Genomic DNA, 21,097 nt, shown 5'->3' on the forward strand with positions numbered 1-21,097 from the left:
GCTGAGACATACGGTATGGTGCCCTGACGGGAGGTTTGGTGCCTGGAATAAGTTCAATCTCATGATCAATCGTCCTTCTTGGTGGTAATTTCTTTGATAATTCGTTCGGTATGATGTCCTCAAATTCCTGAATAAACTTTTTAACAGGTTTTGGAATAGGACCATTCGCCTCTTCGATCTACTCTAATAGAAGAGTACACAAAAAAGAGGGTTCATTTCTCTTAAAACCCTTACTAAATTGCATGGCTGAGATACTCTTCTCGTCCATCCTCCCAACCTATGTAGGGATGACACACGGCTTATTAACCATCATCATTAACGAATTAGAATATGGCAACACCGCTGTCTTAGTATCCCTAAGAAATTTCAATCCCAGAATAAGATTGAAATCATCCATCTGAACTGCAGACAAATTTGTCCTTCCTTCGAAAGGACCTGCTTTAATCAACACCAATTTTGCCACTTCAGCTATTGATTGAGCAGCGGAGTTGATTGCTTTGACTTTTTCACTATCCTTTTCCAGAAGAAGTCCGAGTCGCTCTACTTCGGTACATGCAAGGTAGTTGTGGGTAGCATCAGTATCCACCATAGCCCTGATTTGCTTCCTGTTGATTTTTACATCAACGTACATTAAGCCTTTGGCCCTTCAAATTCGAGCCTTCGCTTCTTCCATCTTTGCCTCTTTCAATGGGACATCATCCTTTTTGGCAACCCGATGTGACAGTGTGTTGCACCGATGTGAAAATGCCCCAACTAAGTCCTCATCCTCTTCGGAGTCAGTCTCACTATGACAATTAGCCTGAGGGGCCTCTTACTTTGAACTTGACCCGCCACTTGCTAACTGACAATATGCATTCACCATTCGCTTCTGAGGACACTCCGACACCCTATGAGGTCCTTCACATAAAAAACACTTCAATTTGGGAGTCGCATCAGTTCGGCCCTCCATTGCTTTTCCTTTGTTCCAGTTATTACTGTTGCTACTGTTAAAATTTCTTTGACGGCTATTATGATAGTTTCCCTGAAAGCCACGGGTGCTTTGATAGGCTCCTTCTCTATTCTGAGAGTAACACTCTCCCCCCATTTTGGTTCGAGTTGGGTCTGTAAGGTCTGTTACCACCTCCAATTGCTTGATTACTCCCTGAAGGTCAATCTTTTCTAGATTCTGTTTGGTAGTCGCTCAAGCATTCAGCAGCTCCCATGGCCGTGCTCAAATCAGTAACTTTCTGTCTTTGAAGTTCTGTGCGTGTCCACGGTTTCAACCCTTCCATAAAAGTGAAGAGCTTATCATTTTCCGACATATCTCGAATATTCAGCATATGCCCTGAAAAGGATTTCACATACTCCCTGATAGAGCTCGTGTGTTTCAGGTCTCGAAGTGCCCGTCGAGCCTGATACTCGACATTTTCCAGGAAAAACTGCGATCTGATCGCTTCCTTGAGGAGATCTCAAGAATCTATTCGAACCCTGTTGGCTTGAATGTCAGCATATTTGGTTCGCCACCATAGTTTTGCATCTTCACCCAGATACATGGTAGTTATGGTTACCTTTCTAGCTTCGTCTTCGATCGAAGCTACGAGAAAGTACTGTTCCATGTCAAATAAGAAGTTTTTGACTTCTTTTGCATCACGTGCCCCTCCGTAGGTACACGGTTTAGGAATTTTGAATCAGGAGCATACTCAAGTACGGGAGCTTGCCCATTGCCCACCGCACGTTGGAGTACCCTCAATTGAGCTCTCAATGCTTCCATTTCATCCTGCAGATCAAGAATGATTGCAGCAGCTTCAGTCATTGCTGCATAAGCCCTTTGGCTTTCATCCAGTTGGCTGTGTAATCCATGAATCTCGGATTCGGCCATCTCGACTCTTTCCTCGAGACCTTTCAAGGCATAGCACAACCTAGTAGTTGTCTCATCAAGCGCATCCATGCGCTGTTTAGTAGAACCCTTCTTTTGAGGCTCTACCACTTCAGTGGTGTGGGATGTAATTCGATCCATAACTTTCTTATCGAAGGTCGTGAGCCGCAGCTCTGATATCAACTTTCACGGGGTGCCTTTCTTCTTAGCACAGAAAGGGACACCATGCGGTAGTAGTCTGCTCCGCTAGACTACCTTCCACCTTTTCTCGGTCGCGTCGGGACGAAAGAAAATTTGAATACAATTTTGTAGAAAGCTTACAATAGAGAATTTGAATACATTGAAAGTAAATTGAACATTGATTGATGAAAACTGAACATTACAATTGACGAAAGTAGAAAATTACAATTGTTGGTGTAGGGGGCGGACACCAGTGAGCTTGAAAGATTTTTGAATGACTAATATCCCCTATAATAGCATTCTGAATAAAAATCTAAGTGGCAGGAGTAGACATTTAAAAGACGAGGAATTATACTAAACGTTTACTAATATTAGAGTTATTTTACAATTGAAATAATTATTATAATGAAAAGAAAATTACAACTCAAATTTGAAGTAATATTTACAATGTGCAGTCGAAGTTGGGCAAACTGCGACTGCGATAGTGTCAAGGGGCTAAGTAAAGCTACGGTCTTTGACACAAGGTTTTAACATGCAACATTCTATTATTCCAAATTATTTGTATCTTTTTTCATTTGATGGCATTTTTGTCTAATTAGGTTTTTTTGCCTAAAAAGGTTTCAATGAAAATAGTTATTGTAAATATAATGATCAAACGGAAGTGTTTTGAAATAATGAGATGATTATTTATGATTGTTTAATATTATCATGATACATAGACAAGTCTTATATAGTTTAGAAGATATATTTCGTTTCAATTATAGCTCTTATTTTTGGACTCGATAAATATAGAGCATTGGTTTTGAATAATACACACTTACTTTTTGGCTCTTATATTCTCTTCTCTTTTTCTCTCTTTTATAACATAATTCTTTTTTCTACCCTATTACACTTTGTTAAGATTTGGGGTCCATCTTAATAAGGTCAACCTTGTTAAGAGGAGTGATCCAATATCTTTTATGTTGGTCAATATTTCGGTATTTAGTCTTAACATGGTATCAGAGCCCAGTAAGCTCCAACGAGCTATTCGATCCGATTAAGTCTCAAAAATGAGCACACAGATTTTCAAGATTGGTCGGCTAAAAAAGAGTCATCATCTTGCGGGGGCATATTAAGGGAATAGATCCCACATCGATTAAATATCGAAATATTGATCAACTTAAATAGATCTTGGGCCATTCCTCTTAATAATGTTGACCTTATTAAGATGGACCCTAAATCTTAATATGGTATCAGAGCCCAGTAAGCTCCAACGAGCTATTCAATCCGATTAAATCTAAAAAATGAGCACATGAATTTCAAGATTGGTTTGCTCAAAAAGAGCCACCATCTAAGGGAATAAATCTCACATCGATAAAATATCGAAATATTGACCAACATAAAAGATATTGGATTACTCCTCTTACCAAGGTTGACCTTATTAAGATGGACCCCAAGTCTTAACACACTTTGTCTCTATGGACAAATAAATGTGAGTTCTTTCTTCAGTTACATTTTGTCTTTATGGGTAGTGGAAATCAAAAGACTCACACATGTACATGAGAAAAGTAAGAATGTCCACCTCTTTTATATATAAAACATGAACTATATCAATGCAATGTGTAAAATGTTAATGAGGGACCAAATAATAATAATAAGACAAGAATAAATAAAACTTAAAGGTTGTAAATATTTATGAATCAACGAATGTCCAATGTTTGAAACCTAGTTTTCTGACTTTCACAAGGAACAAAAGAAACTAGATGATTGTTCGTAATTTTCGTATTCTCATGCTTTCACACACATTATTTATATTACAACCATACCCGCACATAAGCTAATACTCTTCGATTACGAACATAGCTTCGAACCAACAAATCAAATCCATAAAGCCTAAAAAATTTGAATCTTTTATAGGAATCAAATAAATTTTCGAAAATGAAATCATAATTAATTTCTTTGCAAAAGGAAATGACGAGTGAGCCATTATGCATAATTTTTGAACGGTTAAAGTTCATACGCAAATCGAGAAAATTGAACGGGCAAATAGCTAACTTTAATTGGATTTGAAGATAAATCTTTTGATATCGTGGGGATTTTCATCATTGTCATTGATTCATTTTAGAAGTTATGATGGTTAAGCAACATGGGCAAAAAATAAGTTGGAGTTTCATGTTGGAAATATGGTGGCCGAAATTGCATATCTTGAAAATTACTAATTGTATTTTTGGGTAGCATTGTCCTGATGCGATGGTGGAAGATCTGTTGCCAATGATCGTGATAACAGAGCTGGGTGGGATGGGTTTGGTAAAATTGTATATCATTTTTTTTTTTTTTGAAGTAAGTCATTTCAGAATTTTGACTAAAAAAAAAAAGTTTGACTTTTCATAGTTACCAAATGTCAAAAAGGACTGCTTTCGTAGAAATAATATTGCATCTGATTTACCCTCTCCTTGTGTATGATGTTATGTGTGTACTGGGAGATATAACAGACGCATAAATTCAATAGGATGGCTTACCAGCCCACTGCACACAATTTTGAATTGCCTTGGTGTCAAATGGACCTTCCAAGATTTGTATTTATTATTTCGTTTATAATTTTTTTTGTTAAAAGTGGCAAATGAAGAATGTTAAATCTTATCCTACACACTGAATGACCGTGTGGACTATATAACTCCGCTTATTATCAGATGCCTTCTATTTTTGAAATAATGCTTCAAACGCTTTTCTTTTGTTTTAATTTTAAAGTTTTTCCTCAATGATGTTAAGAAGCAGACGGGCGGACTGAATCTGATGCCGTGTTGAATGTCTGCATAATTCCTCATTTGGAATGTATCTGAGATTCTCAAATTATAAACAATTTTTTTTTATTCTCTGATTTTCAACTAAATTGTTAATTTTTGTTCTGCTGTGATGAACTTTTTCAATTATGTCTGGACAAATGAAACTTAGTTCATGATTTGTTATCCGAGTTCTGAGCTCCACGAATTCTGCTTTTCTACGTTAGCTACATTTTTGTTAAAGTTTTATGAATTCTTTTTGTTATTGTAGTTTGGTGAGCTGAGTTGGGCTGTGATGTTGAAAACTACCTATTTTCTGAGGGATATTCCTTTGATTATAATAAACCAATGGATCCTTCTGAGCCCATCTCACTCAGTCCATTTTCCTTGGCAATTTATCCACAAATTCCTATATTTATGCACTAATTCTCTATTTGCTTTATTTTTATGGCTTTGTTGAACCATTGAGGTGAGGAATAGCCGATTTGGATGAATAAATGACGATCAAAAAATGCTTCCAGACTACAATTATCTGATCAATGGTTTTATTAAGAAATGAATTTTCTTGTGGTTCATGTGTCTTGAAGAATCTGTAATTATATTCTGATATTATGAAGTTAGCTTTGTTTGTTGTCTTAGGGGCTGTTTGATGAAGCTTTTGATATATTTTTGAGTAGATTTTAATAAAAAAATGATGAAAATTGTGGATGAATAGTTGATATAAGTTGGGGGCTCCCAAGAAATGTGTGAATTCTGGCCTAAATTTTTAGTAACTTTTTTAAGTTATCCCAAACAAGTACTTGATCTTGAACTTGTATTTTATCCTAGGTTTATGGCTTTGTTCTACATCTAAGAAGCTCCCAGTGATGGAAAATAAATATTATTAATGTTTCAGCCTTGTCTGAATGTTGATGTTGAAAATATACTTGAATTCTGAGGGAGCCGAGTTTTCTAATTCTTGTATAGTTGGTTTTTTTTTCCCTGTTTGCCATTCTTTTAAAACGGAAAATATCACACCCTGCGGAATAGTATGGTCAACAACTTCCCCCGCGGAAGATAGAATAACATTAAGGATTTGTTTGATTGCAAGAATGGAATTTGAGTGGAACGAAAATGAATTTCAGGGAATTAAATTGTCTAGAATTTGTTTTGTCGATAATTGTCAATTAAATGTATTTGATTGTTATAATTTTTCACTTGAAAAATGTTTAAATTTTGAATTTTTTGGTGTTTGTTTGACTTTATTTTTTTATAAAAATTGTTAATTAAAGAGATGATTTGTTACGATTGTTAATAGAATTTGTTTTTATTGTAAAAAAAATTTTAAATAAATAAAAAGGAAGAAGCTAGCAAACCCAATTCTTGCCAAATGAAAGGAAATTGAATTCCCTAAAAATCAAGAAAATGTGGTCACGTGAGGGGGAAATTGGAAAATTAATTACATGGAATTTTTTGATTATCAAATACATCGTTTGGGTGGAAATTTTCCATAGAAAGAGGAGCCTATCAAACAAGGGGTTTGTTTGATACAAATCAATTTCACGGAAAATGAAATTTTTCACTCAAATGTCTTGTTTGATGGGCAAAATTTTCTATGGAATTGATTTTCCACCTTATTTTTCACGTGACCTTTTTTTTTTGGTTTTATATGGAATATTTCTTTTTTTTAAATTTTGGTGGAAAAGTTTTTCCAGCTTTCTTTTTATTTATTTAGGCCTTGTTTGATATCCCTTGAATTCAATGGAAAATGAATTTCATTTTTCAATTTTTTTTTGTGTCTGATTATTTTTTTTTCTTATGGAATTCATTTTTCATCTTTTGCTTACACATGTGCCATCTCTTTATTTTGTTGGAAAATTAATTTTTATTTTTTTTTATTTTTCACAATGGAAATAAATTTTAGAAACAATTGTAAAAGATGATATTCTTTAAATTGATAATTTTCATGTAAAATAAAATCAAATGAATATTAAAATATAGATGATTTTTGAATTTTTTTTTTTGGGCAATGGAAATAAATTCTAAGAACAATTATAGAAGTGAATATATTTAAATTAACTAGTTTTATGAAAAATAAAGCTAAATGAATATTAAAAAATGCTTTTATTTTAATATTTTTTAAATGAAAAATTATATTAATTAAACACTATTAATTGACAATTTCTATCAAAACAAATTTTAGGTAATGCTTTCCATCCAATTTTCATATTTGAAATCAAGTAGACCCTTGTTTATTATTTTCGATAATGAAAATAAATTTTATTCACAATTGTAATAAATTTTATTTTTTAATGTTAATTTTCATAGAAAATAAAATTAAAGAGATATCAAAAGATTTAAAATTTCAATGTTTTTGAGGAAGAAAATTAAACTCATCAAACTTATTTAATTGACAATTTTCAATAAAACAAGTTTTAGGTAATTTAATTCTAGAAATTTGTTTTCTTTTCAACTAAATTTCATTATTGCAATCAAATGCATCCTAAACTTTTAAATTACTTATCTAAAAATTTTGTGAAGTTGAAAATTCAGTTTGAATTGACCATTTTTAAGTTCAGTAATTTGGCAAAATGATTGCATTTAAAAAAGTGACAGAATTAATTAATAATCTAAACGAATTTGTTATATTTGTACTCCATCTGTAATGATTGAAAATTGAGTTTGCAAAATAATTATTCTCAGCAAGTAATTTTTTTAACCTTAAAATTCAATCTCAGTAATTTTCTTCTTCTAAATCATCTTTTACTTATAATCATGCTTCTAAGCATGTTGATTTTGGGACATTCATAAAATTTTATTTATCCGCTGGCAGCAAGTCATGATTTCGGTGAAGGCAAAACTAATGCATTAGATATTTCAGTAACTTCCGTAATTCCAATTTTAGCAGTCGCACTTGGAGTATAGGGTTTCTGCTTACAGGTCGGGTTAATAAGCCAAATGGTTACTGAATTTTGTAAAAACTTTTCATGGGGTCACTGAACTTTTAGAATCACTGAAGTCATTGTTGAATTTTGTAAAAGGTTTTCACGGATCACTTTAAAAAACACCATGTTTCTCATTTTGTCTCGCCCCAAATGCTTTTATTATTATTATTATTTTTTTTTTATATTCGAATCCACCTCAGCATTTTCCATTGACCCTGTAAAACATTCGACAAAGCAACCTTGTACGCTTAGCTTTATTTTAATTTTAGAAGTTGATGCACATCAATACAAGCAAGCAATGTTTCCAACAAAATTATCCCTACAAGTCTCTGTCGTTTGGCGCACAAAAGATGGATTCCTAAAGTATTTATAGATTGAAATAGGTTGGAGTTGGGAGTAGATTTACATTTTTCCTTTACTCTGGTTTTATAACACCGGTTTTTTTTTTTTTTTTAATAATGTTTTGACGAGTCAACATTTGATAATTACAATTTTTTTGTACTCATTTTTTTAAAAAAACATTTGGTGTTAATGTACGATTAAACTTTTACAAAATAAGATTTTTAACGAGATAATTTTTATTGAGCATCATAAATTGATTACCATTTGCAAATGATTATACCTTCAACATTCTTAAGTATAATATTTTTAATGAGATAATTGGTTGTAAATGGTCATTTAATTATGAAATTTGAGTCTGTAACCTCAGCATAGCGTTTGGATGGAAGTTTAGGTTGAGGTGCATATTTCAAATATCTCTATGGTCTTCTTCTATAAAATCCAAATATAGCAGTGTACATTACACTCTTGTACGTCCGTTGGGCACAAGAAATTTCTTTAAGTCAAGGTCTACATGGAAGTTGACTAGATTTAGCTCCTGATATACGTTATTGGACTATAAAAAATAATGGGAATTTCTAAATTTGAATTATGTAGGGAACTAATCGATCAAAGAGACACTTCACATTCGGCCAATAAATATATTCATTATATAATGCATGTGTGGTTCTTCATGATCCTACTACTATTATAATCTTTGGTGCATTTCATAACACTTCATTTGATACTTAGATCTAGATGTTTGACGGTCAAAATTTTATGATTTCAAAATTTCAAACATTTATAATGATGTTCATTGTCTTCCCTCACTTGAGTAAAACACTATCGACTGTACTAAGATTAGCAATCAAACTCACTCAAGTACTCCAAGGATTCATATGCATGGTTCTTGAAATTTTTGAATGACTTCACCAATGTTCTAAAAGATGTAATCAAACTATGGGCTATGCAAGACAAACATGTAAAAAGACTTTTTTTTTTTACTTTAATATTATTTTAATTTTTAATCTATCAAAAAATTATTTAATAATTAAAAATCATACCTATCAAACATCTAAAATAAATTTATATAAACTTTATACATTATTTTAAAGTTTCCAGTTTCAAATGTAAATATTAAATAGTAAATAGATAGGAATTTTTAAAAATTTTCCTTTGTTTAAAACTTCAAGCGGTTGTTCTTAATTTAGGACAGATGAAGGAAAAAAATTTACCTTTAAATTTTAACTCAAAAGAATTGTTAAAAAAAAAAAAAAATGATGATAAGCTGCGCATTATCACTCCTAGAGTGCGACTTGGTTTGGCGTTTCCACTGCACATTGCGCCTATGCATCGCCTAGACACATCTTTCAGAACATTAATTGTGTTTGTGTGTGTGTGCGTGTCTATATATATATATAGTAACTTGATTCGAAGAACAAAAGATGCATGAATTACAAAACTACGTCCATATTTCAATTAAACCTCGAATTCTTTGGTCAGTAAATTAAAACATACAGCCAAGGCAACTAAACAAAATTGCACAAGCAGATCAAATTGACTGCTGCAGTTGCTCTATGGAGGAATAAAAAACCCTCGGTTAAAGAGTCAGTCTCAATAAAAAGTATTTACAATTTCCCACTACATACCTAATCATCAATTGTCTGGATTTCCCCCATCATTATTCGGTTGCTAACGACGTTAAATCCCAGCACTGATGGGCTTACCTTCTTCCCTTTCTTCCCCTTCTTTTTGCCTCCTTTCGGGCCCCCATCGGTAGAATCCACACCACCTCGGTTGGAGCCCCCAATGCCAACATAGTCGGAAGTCATATCTCCCACACCCGAGGCAGTGGCTTGTTGATCGTTCCGTGTTTTGAAGGCGATATCAATAACATCAATAGGCAAAAAATCTTTGTAATTTAGAAACTTGTCGATGAACTCACGGTTGGAATCAAAGGTGCCAAGGTTCTCCATTAGAAGAATTTCAGCTTCTGCCCTAGATTGCTTTATACAAAATTCCAAGAAACTTGTATCTAGAAAAAATGGATCAAATGATCAGCAAACAATTTACCTGAAATAGCAGTCTTAATACTTGCTCACTATTCAGAAACTGCAACTTATACAAACCTTTTGACCCAACAAGTCTGAAGCACTCGTTCTCACACCATTCCTTAAAGTCCATTGCCTCTGCAACAGTATGGTAAAAGAAACTGGTTCATTCTCCCGATTCTTTTTTAAGAAAGAAAATAGAAAACAAACTCTTTCCAATAGCGATCTACCTGAATGCTTAGTCAAGGCATCCTTTTTCCCTCTCAAAGATGGCTGGGAAGAGGTAGGTGATGATGAAATTGTATACTCCCCAGGCCCGCCACCACTGGACTTCTGTCGATTCAATGTCTTTCCAGGGGTTCCTCCTTTGGTCTGGGTAATTTTGCTTCCCCAACTTCCTTGGCTTCCAAGTAGAGGAAAATCTGACCTGTAGGTCATACAAAGAGCAACTTAATAAACTTAAGACATTTTCTAACTCGTCTGGCACAATTAGAAAATTAAAAATATATTGTCCTGAGTTTAAAAAAGAGAAGTTGGACAAAAATATTGAACCAACACCATGGTGGCTTGAAGAACTTCTTTAGCTTATTATTTAAATAGAAGTACCAAGGCTTGTTTACAATACAACTGGACGACAAAGGAACATCCCATATAACAAAGCCAGATGTCAAGTTCAGATTAAATTAAATTAAGCGACTATTAATTTGCAACAAGACAACAATAGAAGTTCAAATGTATTTTTCATAAATTAGAAATCATCTCTCTTCCCTACCGCACTCCACCTTCACTGTCCTGCATGGGCACCCATGCCAATGGGCCAATCTTCAGCACCAAATCCCAACTTTACCCAACTCCTCAAATGAACATGTAATCATATCAAGCAGCAAGTGAATACGGTCTATAGCCACCATAATCAACTGCTCCAATTTAGTATACATGACTAAACATTTGTACATATTGTAATTATACTGCTTTGATTCCCAACGCTTTTCAGGCTTTGGGAGAAAGATAACCAAGAAAGACAAAGCTCCATTTGTCTTTCTTATCTATCTAGTTTTTATGAAATTACTCCATATTTTTTTTTTCCAGATCGTGCAGGAATTGTGCACTTCTACAGAGAGACAGGAGGAGGAAGGTTAAGGACTCGAGGGAGGGATTCATTACTAAAGTAGACATGTCTGCAATACCTTCATGAGCTCAACCATTAGAGCAGATAAATATAAATTACATCTCCGATGATGCAGATTTGCCTCTTTTTGATTCCTTGTTTTCCATTTGGCCATGCTAATATAAGCAAGGAGCTCTTGCCCAAATCCTATTTACAGATAAGCAAGGAGCTTTTGCCAAATCCTATTTACAGGTAATTAAGTTGCTTGCAAATAACTGAATTACTGAAAATTACATATGCACATAGCAGGCATAAATCAGGGAGTGTGGCATCAATTCACATGAATGCCAAAAACATATTAAAGAATTTCTGTAGGAGAAAGAACGACAAACTAAGTTGTCAATGCAAGCACAAGATTCAGATAGATAAAATCAAGTCATTTGATCATTTGATGCTCATAAAAGACAATAGAATAGCAAGAGTGAAAGATTCATACTGCTTAGCCTCATGGTTAGGTTGCTCTGATGAGCCCCAGAATAGATCGTCATCAACTTTATGTTTTGAGTGAGAAGAAGCTGACGAGTTGATTTGGATTGAGGATGCAGCTTTGGCAGAAGACAACGATGAAGAACCAACTCCATGGGCAGGCTGGTTGAAAGTAGATTTCTGAGGTGTCGGCACTGGAGTTCCCTCCGATCCAGAAGAAACAGTTCTCTGCTGTTCCTTAAGGATGTCCCTCAATGATGTTGGCTTCTGAAACTTCACAGACTCAGTCGACCAGGCAGGAGCAGGGGATGGATTTGTCGACTCCCCCTTCCAGGTAACAAAATCCCCCAAGGAAGGGCCAGAGGGAACTGCAGGTAATATTTCCTTCTGCTGTATCTGATGAGAGTTGTTACCTTTGTCTATGAAATTTGATCCAACAGATAAATCCAGTGAAACAACAGGCACTGAGACCTTAACTCCTGCAACCTTGGCTTTAGCAGACTTTTTACGACTTCTTTTAGTATCTTTAGCCTCAATAAAGTTATCATCATCCACTGAATCAAGAGATACAGGAGGTAGACTAGATGTGGAGATCAGAATCTCACTTGACTTGGCCACATTAGTTTCCCAAATTAGATCATGTGATGGACTCTCTTGGTTTGAGAAACTCTCAGATTTTCCCAAAATTAACTTAGTGGTGGCAGAATCTTGTAATGTTCCACCAAGTGCCTTGTGATCTGAATTCGCAACCATCCCGGCCCAATGAGTAGAGACACTCATTGAGCTCAGAGCTGTTGAGATCTCAGAAGCTGCAATTTCTTTTTCTCGTGCTCTCTTCTGCTCTTCCTGTTGAATTTCTGATAGTGATTTTGGCTTGAAACCAGGAGTTGGCTTCCAGACTCGTTGCCCAGTATGTGCTTGGGTATTGAACTGTGATACTTCTCCTGTCTGACCTCTATTCTTGGTAACCTCACCTTCATCCGCAAACATATGTGCAGGCAATGAGGTTTGGGCCTGCAGAAAATCTCCACCATCAGAAGTAACTTCATTAGTTTTCCTCTCTTCTTCAACAGTTTGCAGCTCAGACACTGCATTATCAATATTTGTCCCCTCAATTTCTGATGATTCTGCCTTCTTCGTCTTAAAGACTCCCTTTGCTGAGTCGGGGCATTGTGCCTTTGAAGCCTTCTGCTTTTTTGACTTCTTGGCAGATGATTTTTTCACCTCCGGTGTTTCAGCATTTTTCACTTCCTTCACCCCAAGGAAATCATCATTGTGAGTTTCTCCTAAATCTTGGGGTTCAAATGCTGTGGTCGGAGGCACTACAACTGCATTTGCATTTTCCAAAACAAACAACTCATTATCACAACCTGCCAATTGCAGTGCAACTGATTTTCCCAAATGTTCCCCAGGTGGAAAACTTGGAGCATCAGCAGATGATGCCACTTTAATGGCCTCAGCATTATGTACTTTCAGCTCAAATGGATATCTGTTTGGCAATTCCGAACCCGTAAAAGTATCCACGATGGCTGTTGTCATTGGAAAATCCTTCTGCTGCATGTTATCAACTTGTTCTGGCAAACAGGCATCCCAGTTCCTTTGATGGATGGTATGCCCAAAAATTTGATGAGGCAGATGCACAGAACGGGCTTCAGAACCAACATTCAAGCTATCATTCTGGGAAACGCTAGAAGGTAAAATCACATTAGAAGCACTTTCATCTTGCAAATTGAGAGCGGGAGCTAGCTGCGAATCAGTCTGAAACAATTCACGTGATTCCTGAAACTGAGCATGATCACTAGAAGCATTTCCACATGACAGACCAGAAGTCTGCAATTGCACAAACGGCGACTCGACAAACTTCTGGTAGGGGTGATGCTCCGAGAGCACATGCGAAAGCAATTGTTGCTGCTGGCGCACTCTCTCTTCCTGCTCCTGTTTTTGTTGCTGCTTAAGCAACAACAGTTTATCCAAAAGTGACAGCTGTTGTGATGCAACTGGGGCCTGGGAGTGCAGCTGCAACAAATACTGCTGTTGCAATGAACTTAAACGTTGTGGATCTTGAGAGAGACCAGAAGAGAGCAGTTTTTCTGGGGTTAACATGCTGGAAGAATTATTAGAAGATTGCGCTAAGAGATTTGATAACAATGAATTTTGTGACTCTAACCTCTGCTGTTGTGTTCCCAACGCAGCTTGGGGAGGAAAATTCTGACCAGGATGCATGTCCAACTTATCCTGATGTGGGCCCAACCCCCCTTGACCTGGTAAATTCAACCAACCACTAGTTCCATTGATGACATTATTTGTAGATCTGTCTGGTAAGCCTCGAATGATAGACATTAAGTCCACATTCTGAGAATTATTCGGTGCACTAGCATTGTCTAAAATTAAAGAGTCAAGATTCAAATGTGCTAGTAAGGAGTCATTTACAACATCAGTCTTTGCCAAATGGGAACCTAAATCTCTTCCAGGCCAATGTGAATAAGAATTTGTCAGAGAACTCTGCCTCTCCAGTGTCATCATTTTGGCCAACAGATGCGAGTCATCCCCACTACCTGCACCCACAGGAGGTAATGCTCTCGAATTAATCCCCATGTATCCCTGCATATCTGTAAAACAAAATAATTGTTCACATAAGATTAAGAAGATGAACACAAAATACTGCATGAAATTTAGAAGCCAAAAATGGGGTTTCTTAACATAAAAAGACACAAACCTTCTGAGACAGTAAACTTCTCAAGTGGGGCACTACTCGTACTGCCAGACATCAGTGACTCCAAAAACTTGTTCTCAGCCTCCATTGTCTGACCATGTATATATCTTGGCTCACTCTTTATCGTATCAGCCTCACTTGAGGCAGAGTGAAGCTTCCCAGAGCTGTTATGGTTAGACCTACCAAAAGCAACTTGAATATCATCAGGATTAGGGGTACTAAATCCAGGAGGTGGTTTAACTTTGGCACGTAAGTGGGGCATCACATCCCCAAGTAAATAGAATGGGGAGTCAGCCGGTGCACTGGCCAGGCGAACTTGCAACTCTATGCCAAAATATCCAGCCTCAAACCATCCAATTATATCGCTCCCAGCAAAAGGACCTTGAATTTCACCTTGAGGGTCCTTGTAGTAAAGAACTAGATCCTCCGGAGATGGCTGAGAATTCTTGCGTGATTCCAGCTCCCTGTCAAACACTGCAGATGGTTGCCTTCTCAGAATAGAATCATCAACTATCTGCAATTTGGATCCTTCTCTTTTGGCATTTGTTGGATCTGCCAAATTGTTCTCCCACGCACCGGTCAAATCCTTTTGCACATCTCTAGATATCTCTCTCCAATCATGTATAGCTGACTTGGAATGCTCTAAGAAAGATGAAGATCTCCAAGCACCCACGGGAAGCATTGAAGAATTTTCTGGCATTCTTGATTCTATAGTGGTGGTCGTGTCCTCATTCTTCATATAAGAAGATCTATCTTCATTCAGGGCTGAAAGACGAAGCAATAAATTGTTTTCTTAGACTTGCAGCTATTATATTAGAGCTAAACAGCAGGGAAATTGACGATCTAAAATTTCTAGTCATGCATAACAAATATGCCGACCAAATTTATTTGAAAAAAATAATAATTTTTTTGTTAAATCACATGCAGGAGATGTCAAGTGTAAAATCAACAAGATCCCGAAAGACAAATATCATAATCATCAAAATTCAGACGGCTCCAACCAGAACATCCTGACTGCCACAGAGAAATTGAATGGAACAATTTGATTGATTGGAAATCCAACTGTTATAATATCTAAGAAATCATTTCTGTGACTTCATTGTTCCCCTTTTCGTATTATTATGATTTAATCATCTCTGGCCACCGTTATCCTGCACAGTCCCAAACAAGAAAATTTAAATCATGGACTGGACCTTCAGGATTCAACTTGTGATCAGCAAACGCCTGATAATCCTGCACTGTCTTCAGTTTCGCATTTGGCCAAGAATAGATATGCTTCTCGTGGGACAAGCTTTCTGAATAGTTTGAATGACCACCTTCAACATTGTCCACAATTTCACTTTTAGGATCATAAAGAGCAAGGGGCAAATCATTTCTACTGCCTACTCACACAAATTAAAACCAATATAGATCAAAATGTGCAAAAGTTTCAATCACAACACTAAAATTTGACCAGTGACGTGGATAAATATAATCTAATTCGAATATAACAATACCAAGCCTGCTTCCTTTTAACTGCACAGAATCAGTTGTGGTTCGACCAACTGATCCTTCTTTAGCAATCTGCGGAGTGACACTAATGATTTCTCCTTTGTCAATTCCCTTCAAGATAACCTACACAAGCACAAGAAATCAATTTAACTTCCAAGTGCACACCAACCGAATTTCTTAAACAGTAGATGTTATTGTTTACCAATTCTTCAGAAGTGGGGGTGCAAAAAGCCAGAGGTTCTAAAGGTTCTTCCAGAGTGAGGGAAGGAACATGATCAACCTCCCCTAAAAGCTTTGAAAAGGATCTCATATCAGTTATGCTGTACACATTAAGCAATTTTGTCCGGCTATATATTAACGAAGAACGCTCTTCAAGGCCATTTTCGACCTTTTCTATAGAAGATCCAGCTGGTTGTGGAGGAATATAAGTATTGGTCACAGAGCTTCCCCCAGAGCTAATCCTTCCCCTACCAAGAGAAAAGGTTGGAGCAAGATTTTCTCCATGTCCGCGACCATGCGCAAATGTAGTAACCTCTTTGTTTGGGGTCAGTGCCTGGTGCGACGGCTCCACTCTGCCTTGGCTGTATGAAGTGTTAGATCTCCAAGTTCGATACTGGTCCACATCCTTCTCATTCTTCCTAAGGTATGGAGAATGGGATGGTCCTTTATCAAACAGCACGTCAGATTCCTTTTTAGAGTCCTCCCACTTCTCACGCATAGTATCAGTCTTTTTCCCATCAGACCCCCAGCGAGTGCTCCATTTGCTACGTTGATCCTGACTGCTTTCTCTATTTCCAGAATCAGCCCATCGTTCCCCTGTGGCACGACGGGCCTCTCCATGGCGTCGTCCAGATGAGCCAGTCAGGCGATCCACCTTGCGGTTGTCATCGAGCTCTTTATCTGCCTCCCTCCAGTGATCTTTACGGACAGATGAATTGGTGTCCCTTTCTTCATCATGCCAGCGATCACTACGACCAGATTCCATACCCAGGGCAGATGGTCGGAAAACATCTTTCTTCTTATGTTTATCATGCAAACTCTCACCTGTTCCAGGTGATTTCGCAATATCCACAGAATTGGCAGGGCTTGGAAGTGGAGTGAATTGGTTTTCCTGTACCAAAAATAAAAAATGACTGCATATGTTGATACGTTCTATGAGGAGGTCTTTCCAAACATCCTTCGACTGATTAAGCCAATTGTTCACATTCTATTGCAATGAGAGAAACAGCAAGGCCAAATTCAAAACAACAACAAAATAAATAATGACTAACCCCAGTTACTGATCCAGTTTTATTCTCCCCAGGCTTTGGCAGACGCCACTGTGGCGAAAGTGGAATGGTGTTGTTGGATCCTTGCACATCTACCCATATCATAGATAAAATGACAATTAATTAAATACTCCAGAAGAACTTAGGAGAAAGTGAGAATATAATATTTTTTCCGTCATGATGAGAAATACACACTATAAAAATAGTGGGTTTTTCCAAGCCAATATTATAAACACAAGTACTTAGATGGAAGGATGTTTTGTTGATGCATATTATATGGATTGCAAATTCTTTCACCCAGTATAAAAAATGACTTATATTATAAGAAATATTCATAGAATAGTTAATTGTTCATTGAGATCTTGAAATATAGAATAGAAAATATTTCAAATCCATTTGATTCTATAATGCAAAAAAACTGCCAAATGCTTCCATATATTAAATGTAGATGGTCATTCTAAAATAATCATAAGATTAGACCCTAAAACTACCAATACGAATTTTCTCCCTTGATTCACTTTTCAATTTCAAAAGTTATCCATTTATATTTTTATCCTACATATAACCATATGACGCTCTGACATGGACATGTGTATCCAACATGCGATTGTTTCAAAAAGTATTGACACGACATGTCACCGACATGTTGATTAAATTTTTTAAAATTCTTCATTAATATAGCATTAATTTTTCTTCTTACAATCTTTTAAATATGAGTATTTATTTGTTATATACTAATAACTTTGAGTTAAAAATATATAATATTTTAAATAAAAAAAAGAAAAATATTTATGGTAAAGTGCCCACGAGTGTTAGTATCAACACGCGTCGAACACGAACATGTTACCCTAATTAAAGAGTCCATGCTACAGAGTAAAACATATTTACTTAGCGTTAAAATGACAATAATGTAACATTTGATCCGGCCTGTGTCATATTTCGTACAAAACAAGTAGTCCATACAATCCGAACAATTCAACCCTATCATTTCTATTATCTTTCTTCTAATAATTCTAGCTGCAGTAATTTAAGAAATTATAGATATTTTCTATCCACTTCCACAAACCACTCCCCATTTAATTATTAGGAGCTCGAGGCACCATCCTCAAATTAAATTATTAAATAAACATAGACCTACTGCATTCTTTCAGCTTGTATACATGCAAAGCTATGCATATAAAATAAATGTACTAAAATGTCAAATATCTACTTTCCAGTGTTCTTCGTGATGCAAAAAATTATTATGTTATCACTGCCTAATTTAGCTACAAAAATCTTGAGCAATACATTTATTCCAACACTACATTTTCAAGCACAATAGCACAGAGACTAATTACTTGTGGCCATAATATGTTGTAAATATCCAGAGTAAAATGCAAAAGTGACATCCTCCAAACCAGTGTTTCCTGCAAAACTTTAATGCAAAATGCTCATCGATGCACCCCATGCAATGAATAGAAACTAAAAGGAAAAATTACTGTGGCAGGCACAAACACCAAGCACAAGCTACATTGTTAAAATTGGGTAGCAACATTTTCTCCCCTTTTTCAATATCTCTGGCAGCAATAATTCAACATACAATGTTAATTATGAGTTTGAAAAAAAAGAAAAAGGCCAATCTTCTTTGACATTGCAGTTGTAGAAAATTCAGCAACTTAGCACCGATCAAGTTTATTGAAGAAAACAAGAAATTTTATACAAAACATTTGCATTCAGCCGCCACATGCAAACTACCTGTCACCTAACATACATCATCACTTACACTCAATTAAGATTTACTATAGTAAACAGCAAAGCCAAAAAATAAAAATTACCAAATATAACCGTATATAAACAAAAGACACGAAACCAAAAAAATGAAAATTTCCGAATATAAACGTACATAAAACACACACACACATACAAAAGCACGCCAGACCAAAGGATGCTCTCTAAATTCCGACATTTAACTAACTAATCACAATAGAAAAAGATTTTACCAACAAGAATTAAAACCCTAAACCCACAGTAACGCCACCCGCGGAAAAAAAGGTACCTTCATTCTAAGGTTTACCAAAAAGAAAACTCAAAAACGCACTTTTGAATCAAATTCAAAAAGTAAAACGGAAAAACTTAAGAACCGGTTATTCTAATTAATTAGTCAATTTAAGAGCGACAACATATTTGGGGAAAATTACCTTTGGAGATCTGGTTAGGGCGGGAATCGAACTCAGCGTAGTCAGCCATTAGAGAGCAAGATGGGTGAGTTGTAGAGAGAAGAAAAGAAATCTTTTGGATCGAGTGCGTACAGGTGCAGAGGAAGCCAAGGTGGGGAAATAGGGCAACGGCAAATGGAGGATAAAATGAATAAAACTATACCACGTACCTCTCGAATATTAGCAGACTTTTCCTTAACTTTTCAATTGTTGCAGTCATAACCCCTAATGTTTTCAACCGTTGTATCTCATGCCCTTTTAGACGATTTTCATCCAATTTTCCATCAGTTGATCCAAAAATTAATTTTGACCATATATTTTATATTTTAAAAAGACACAAGAATAATTATCTATTAAAATTAATTTTAATTAAATAAAAAAAATAAAAGAATAGGCCCTTGTTCATCTCTCCTACCCTATGCCATCCCCTAAACCAAAATAAATCAAATCGTCGTCTTCAACAGTCACACGACCTGCTACTATCACAATCGGCGACAACTTTCCCATCCATTTCATCTTCTTCCAACCATATCATCCACCAACCCCCATCTCCATTAACTCCAATCCTTTGTCCTCATAGTCTCTGCACAATCTTCTACTTTGTGATTTATTTCAAACACCGCCCCTTGTATTAACAAATGTACATTAGAACCTGTATTTCCAATGAATCTCTCACTCACATTTAGTTCCATTTCCCCACACAACCTCGACTCATCTGAACACAAAACATCATGACAATTGGGCACATCTCATTTGCAAACATTTTTAAATTCTAGAGTGATAGCATTGCTTGAATTCAATTACCAATTAAAACTATCAACCACGACAGAAAAATCTACTCATCGAGTTAGTTGATGGATCTCGAAACCTTTCTCTCTGAAGTATTACCAGTGCTCTTGATATAGGTGCATCAATTGATTGTCACCGCCCAAGTATTACTTACAAAAAGGAAATCAAATGTGAACAGCCTGCAGTAGTTTGAGTCCTAGCCCAGCAACGAAAATATAATGTCAACTTGAAACTTCACAAAAAGAGAAACAAGCACTCAAACAAACAAANCAAACAAACAAAATCTCTCCAAAGTTGGCTCATAAAAGGCGAGAAAGAAAAGAAAAAAATCACAAAAAACGTAGAGTTGGGGAAGAAGATGAAATGGGTGAGGAAACCGCTGTCACCAACGGTAGAGGCGAGTGGTGGTAGCTGTAGAAGACGACGATTTTGTTTGATTTAGGGAGTGTGATGGGATAGGATGGCGTTGTAAGTTTGGTGAGGGAGATGAAGAGGGACATTGGTTTTTTATTTTGTTTGTTATTTAATTAAAATTTATTTTAATAGATAATTACTCTTTTGTCCCTTTTAAAAATATAAAATATGTAGTCAAACTTAATTTTTGGGTCAATTGGTGAAAAAATGGATGGAAATCGTCCAAAAGTACATTGGATACAATTGTTGAAACGATTAGGGTGATGACTGCAACAATTGAAAGGTTAATGAAAAGTATACTAATGTTTCAAAAGTTTAAGACTTTTGCTACAATTATCCCTTAGTTTAATGGCGCGTCATCGAATGGATCAAGTTAGCACAAACCATGCTTCACTGAATTGTCTTTGGCCTGTTTGTTGGCCATTAATTTTGCCCATTAATGAATTATTTGACCGTTGCAAATAATTCATCTGATAACCCATGTGCCTGCCTCGGAACCTTTTTCTTCACACTTTCCATTTCTTGCCCTTAATCCCCAAAGGAACA

At 36.0% G+C, this 21,097-nt stretch overlaps 1 protein-coding gene across 3 annotated transcripts; it reads right to left on the bottom strand.

The window, feature by feature from the left end:
* Positions 1-9,482: 9,482 nt before the first annotated feature.
* LOC111408962 lies at positions 9,483-19,484 on the bottom strand. 3 transcript variants are annotated; one of them, XM_023038825.1, is made up of 10 exons: positions 19,331-19,484; positions 17,157-17,245; positions 16,088-16,996; positions 15,891-16,008; positions 15,588-15,710; positions 14,398-15,159; positions 11,692-14,290; positions 10,318-10,514; positions 10,166-10,225; positions 9,483-10,071 (listed from the first exon to the last, which is right to left on the bottom strand). In XM_023038825.1, the coding sequence occupies exons 1-10, from the start codon at positions 19,377-19,379 to the stop codon at positions 9,686-9,688; spliced, it is 5,292 nt and encodes a 1,763-aa protein (XP_022894593.1). In that variant the 5' UTR covers positions 19,380-19,484; the 3' UTR covers positions 9,483-9,685. The 3 variants fall into 3 exon arrangements, with proteins under 3 accessions (XP_022894593.1, XP_022894592.1, XP_022894594.1); XM_023038824.1 differs by having other exon boundaries at positions 15,588-15,776; XM_023038826.1 differs by lacking the exon at positions 15,588-15,710.
* Between the last annotated feature and the right edge of the window lie 1,613 nt (positions 19,485-21,097).

Source organism: Olea europaea, chromosome 14 (assembly GCF_002742605.1).
Source record: "Olea europaea var. sylvestris chromosome 14, O_europaea_v1, whole genome shotgun sequence".
Taxonomy (NCBI): Eukaryota; Viridiplantae; Streptophyta; class Magnoliopsida; order Lamiales; family Oleaceae; genus Olea; species Olea europaea.

Coding starts and splice junctions, on each gene's coding strand:
- LOC111408962 (XM_023038824.1), bottom strand. CDS start 19,379: ATGGCTGACTACGCTGAGTTCGATTCCCGCCCTAACCAGATCTCCAAA. Junction 17,246..19,330: donor CCCTAACCAGATCTCCAAAG/GTAATTTTCCCC, acceptor TGATATGGGTAG/ATGTGCAAGGATCCAACAAC. Junction 16,009..16,087: donor CCCCCACTTCTGAAGAATTG/GTAAACAATAAC, acceptor GTGCTTGTGTAG/GTTATCTTGAAGGGAATTGA.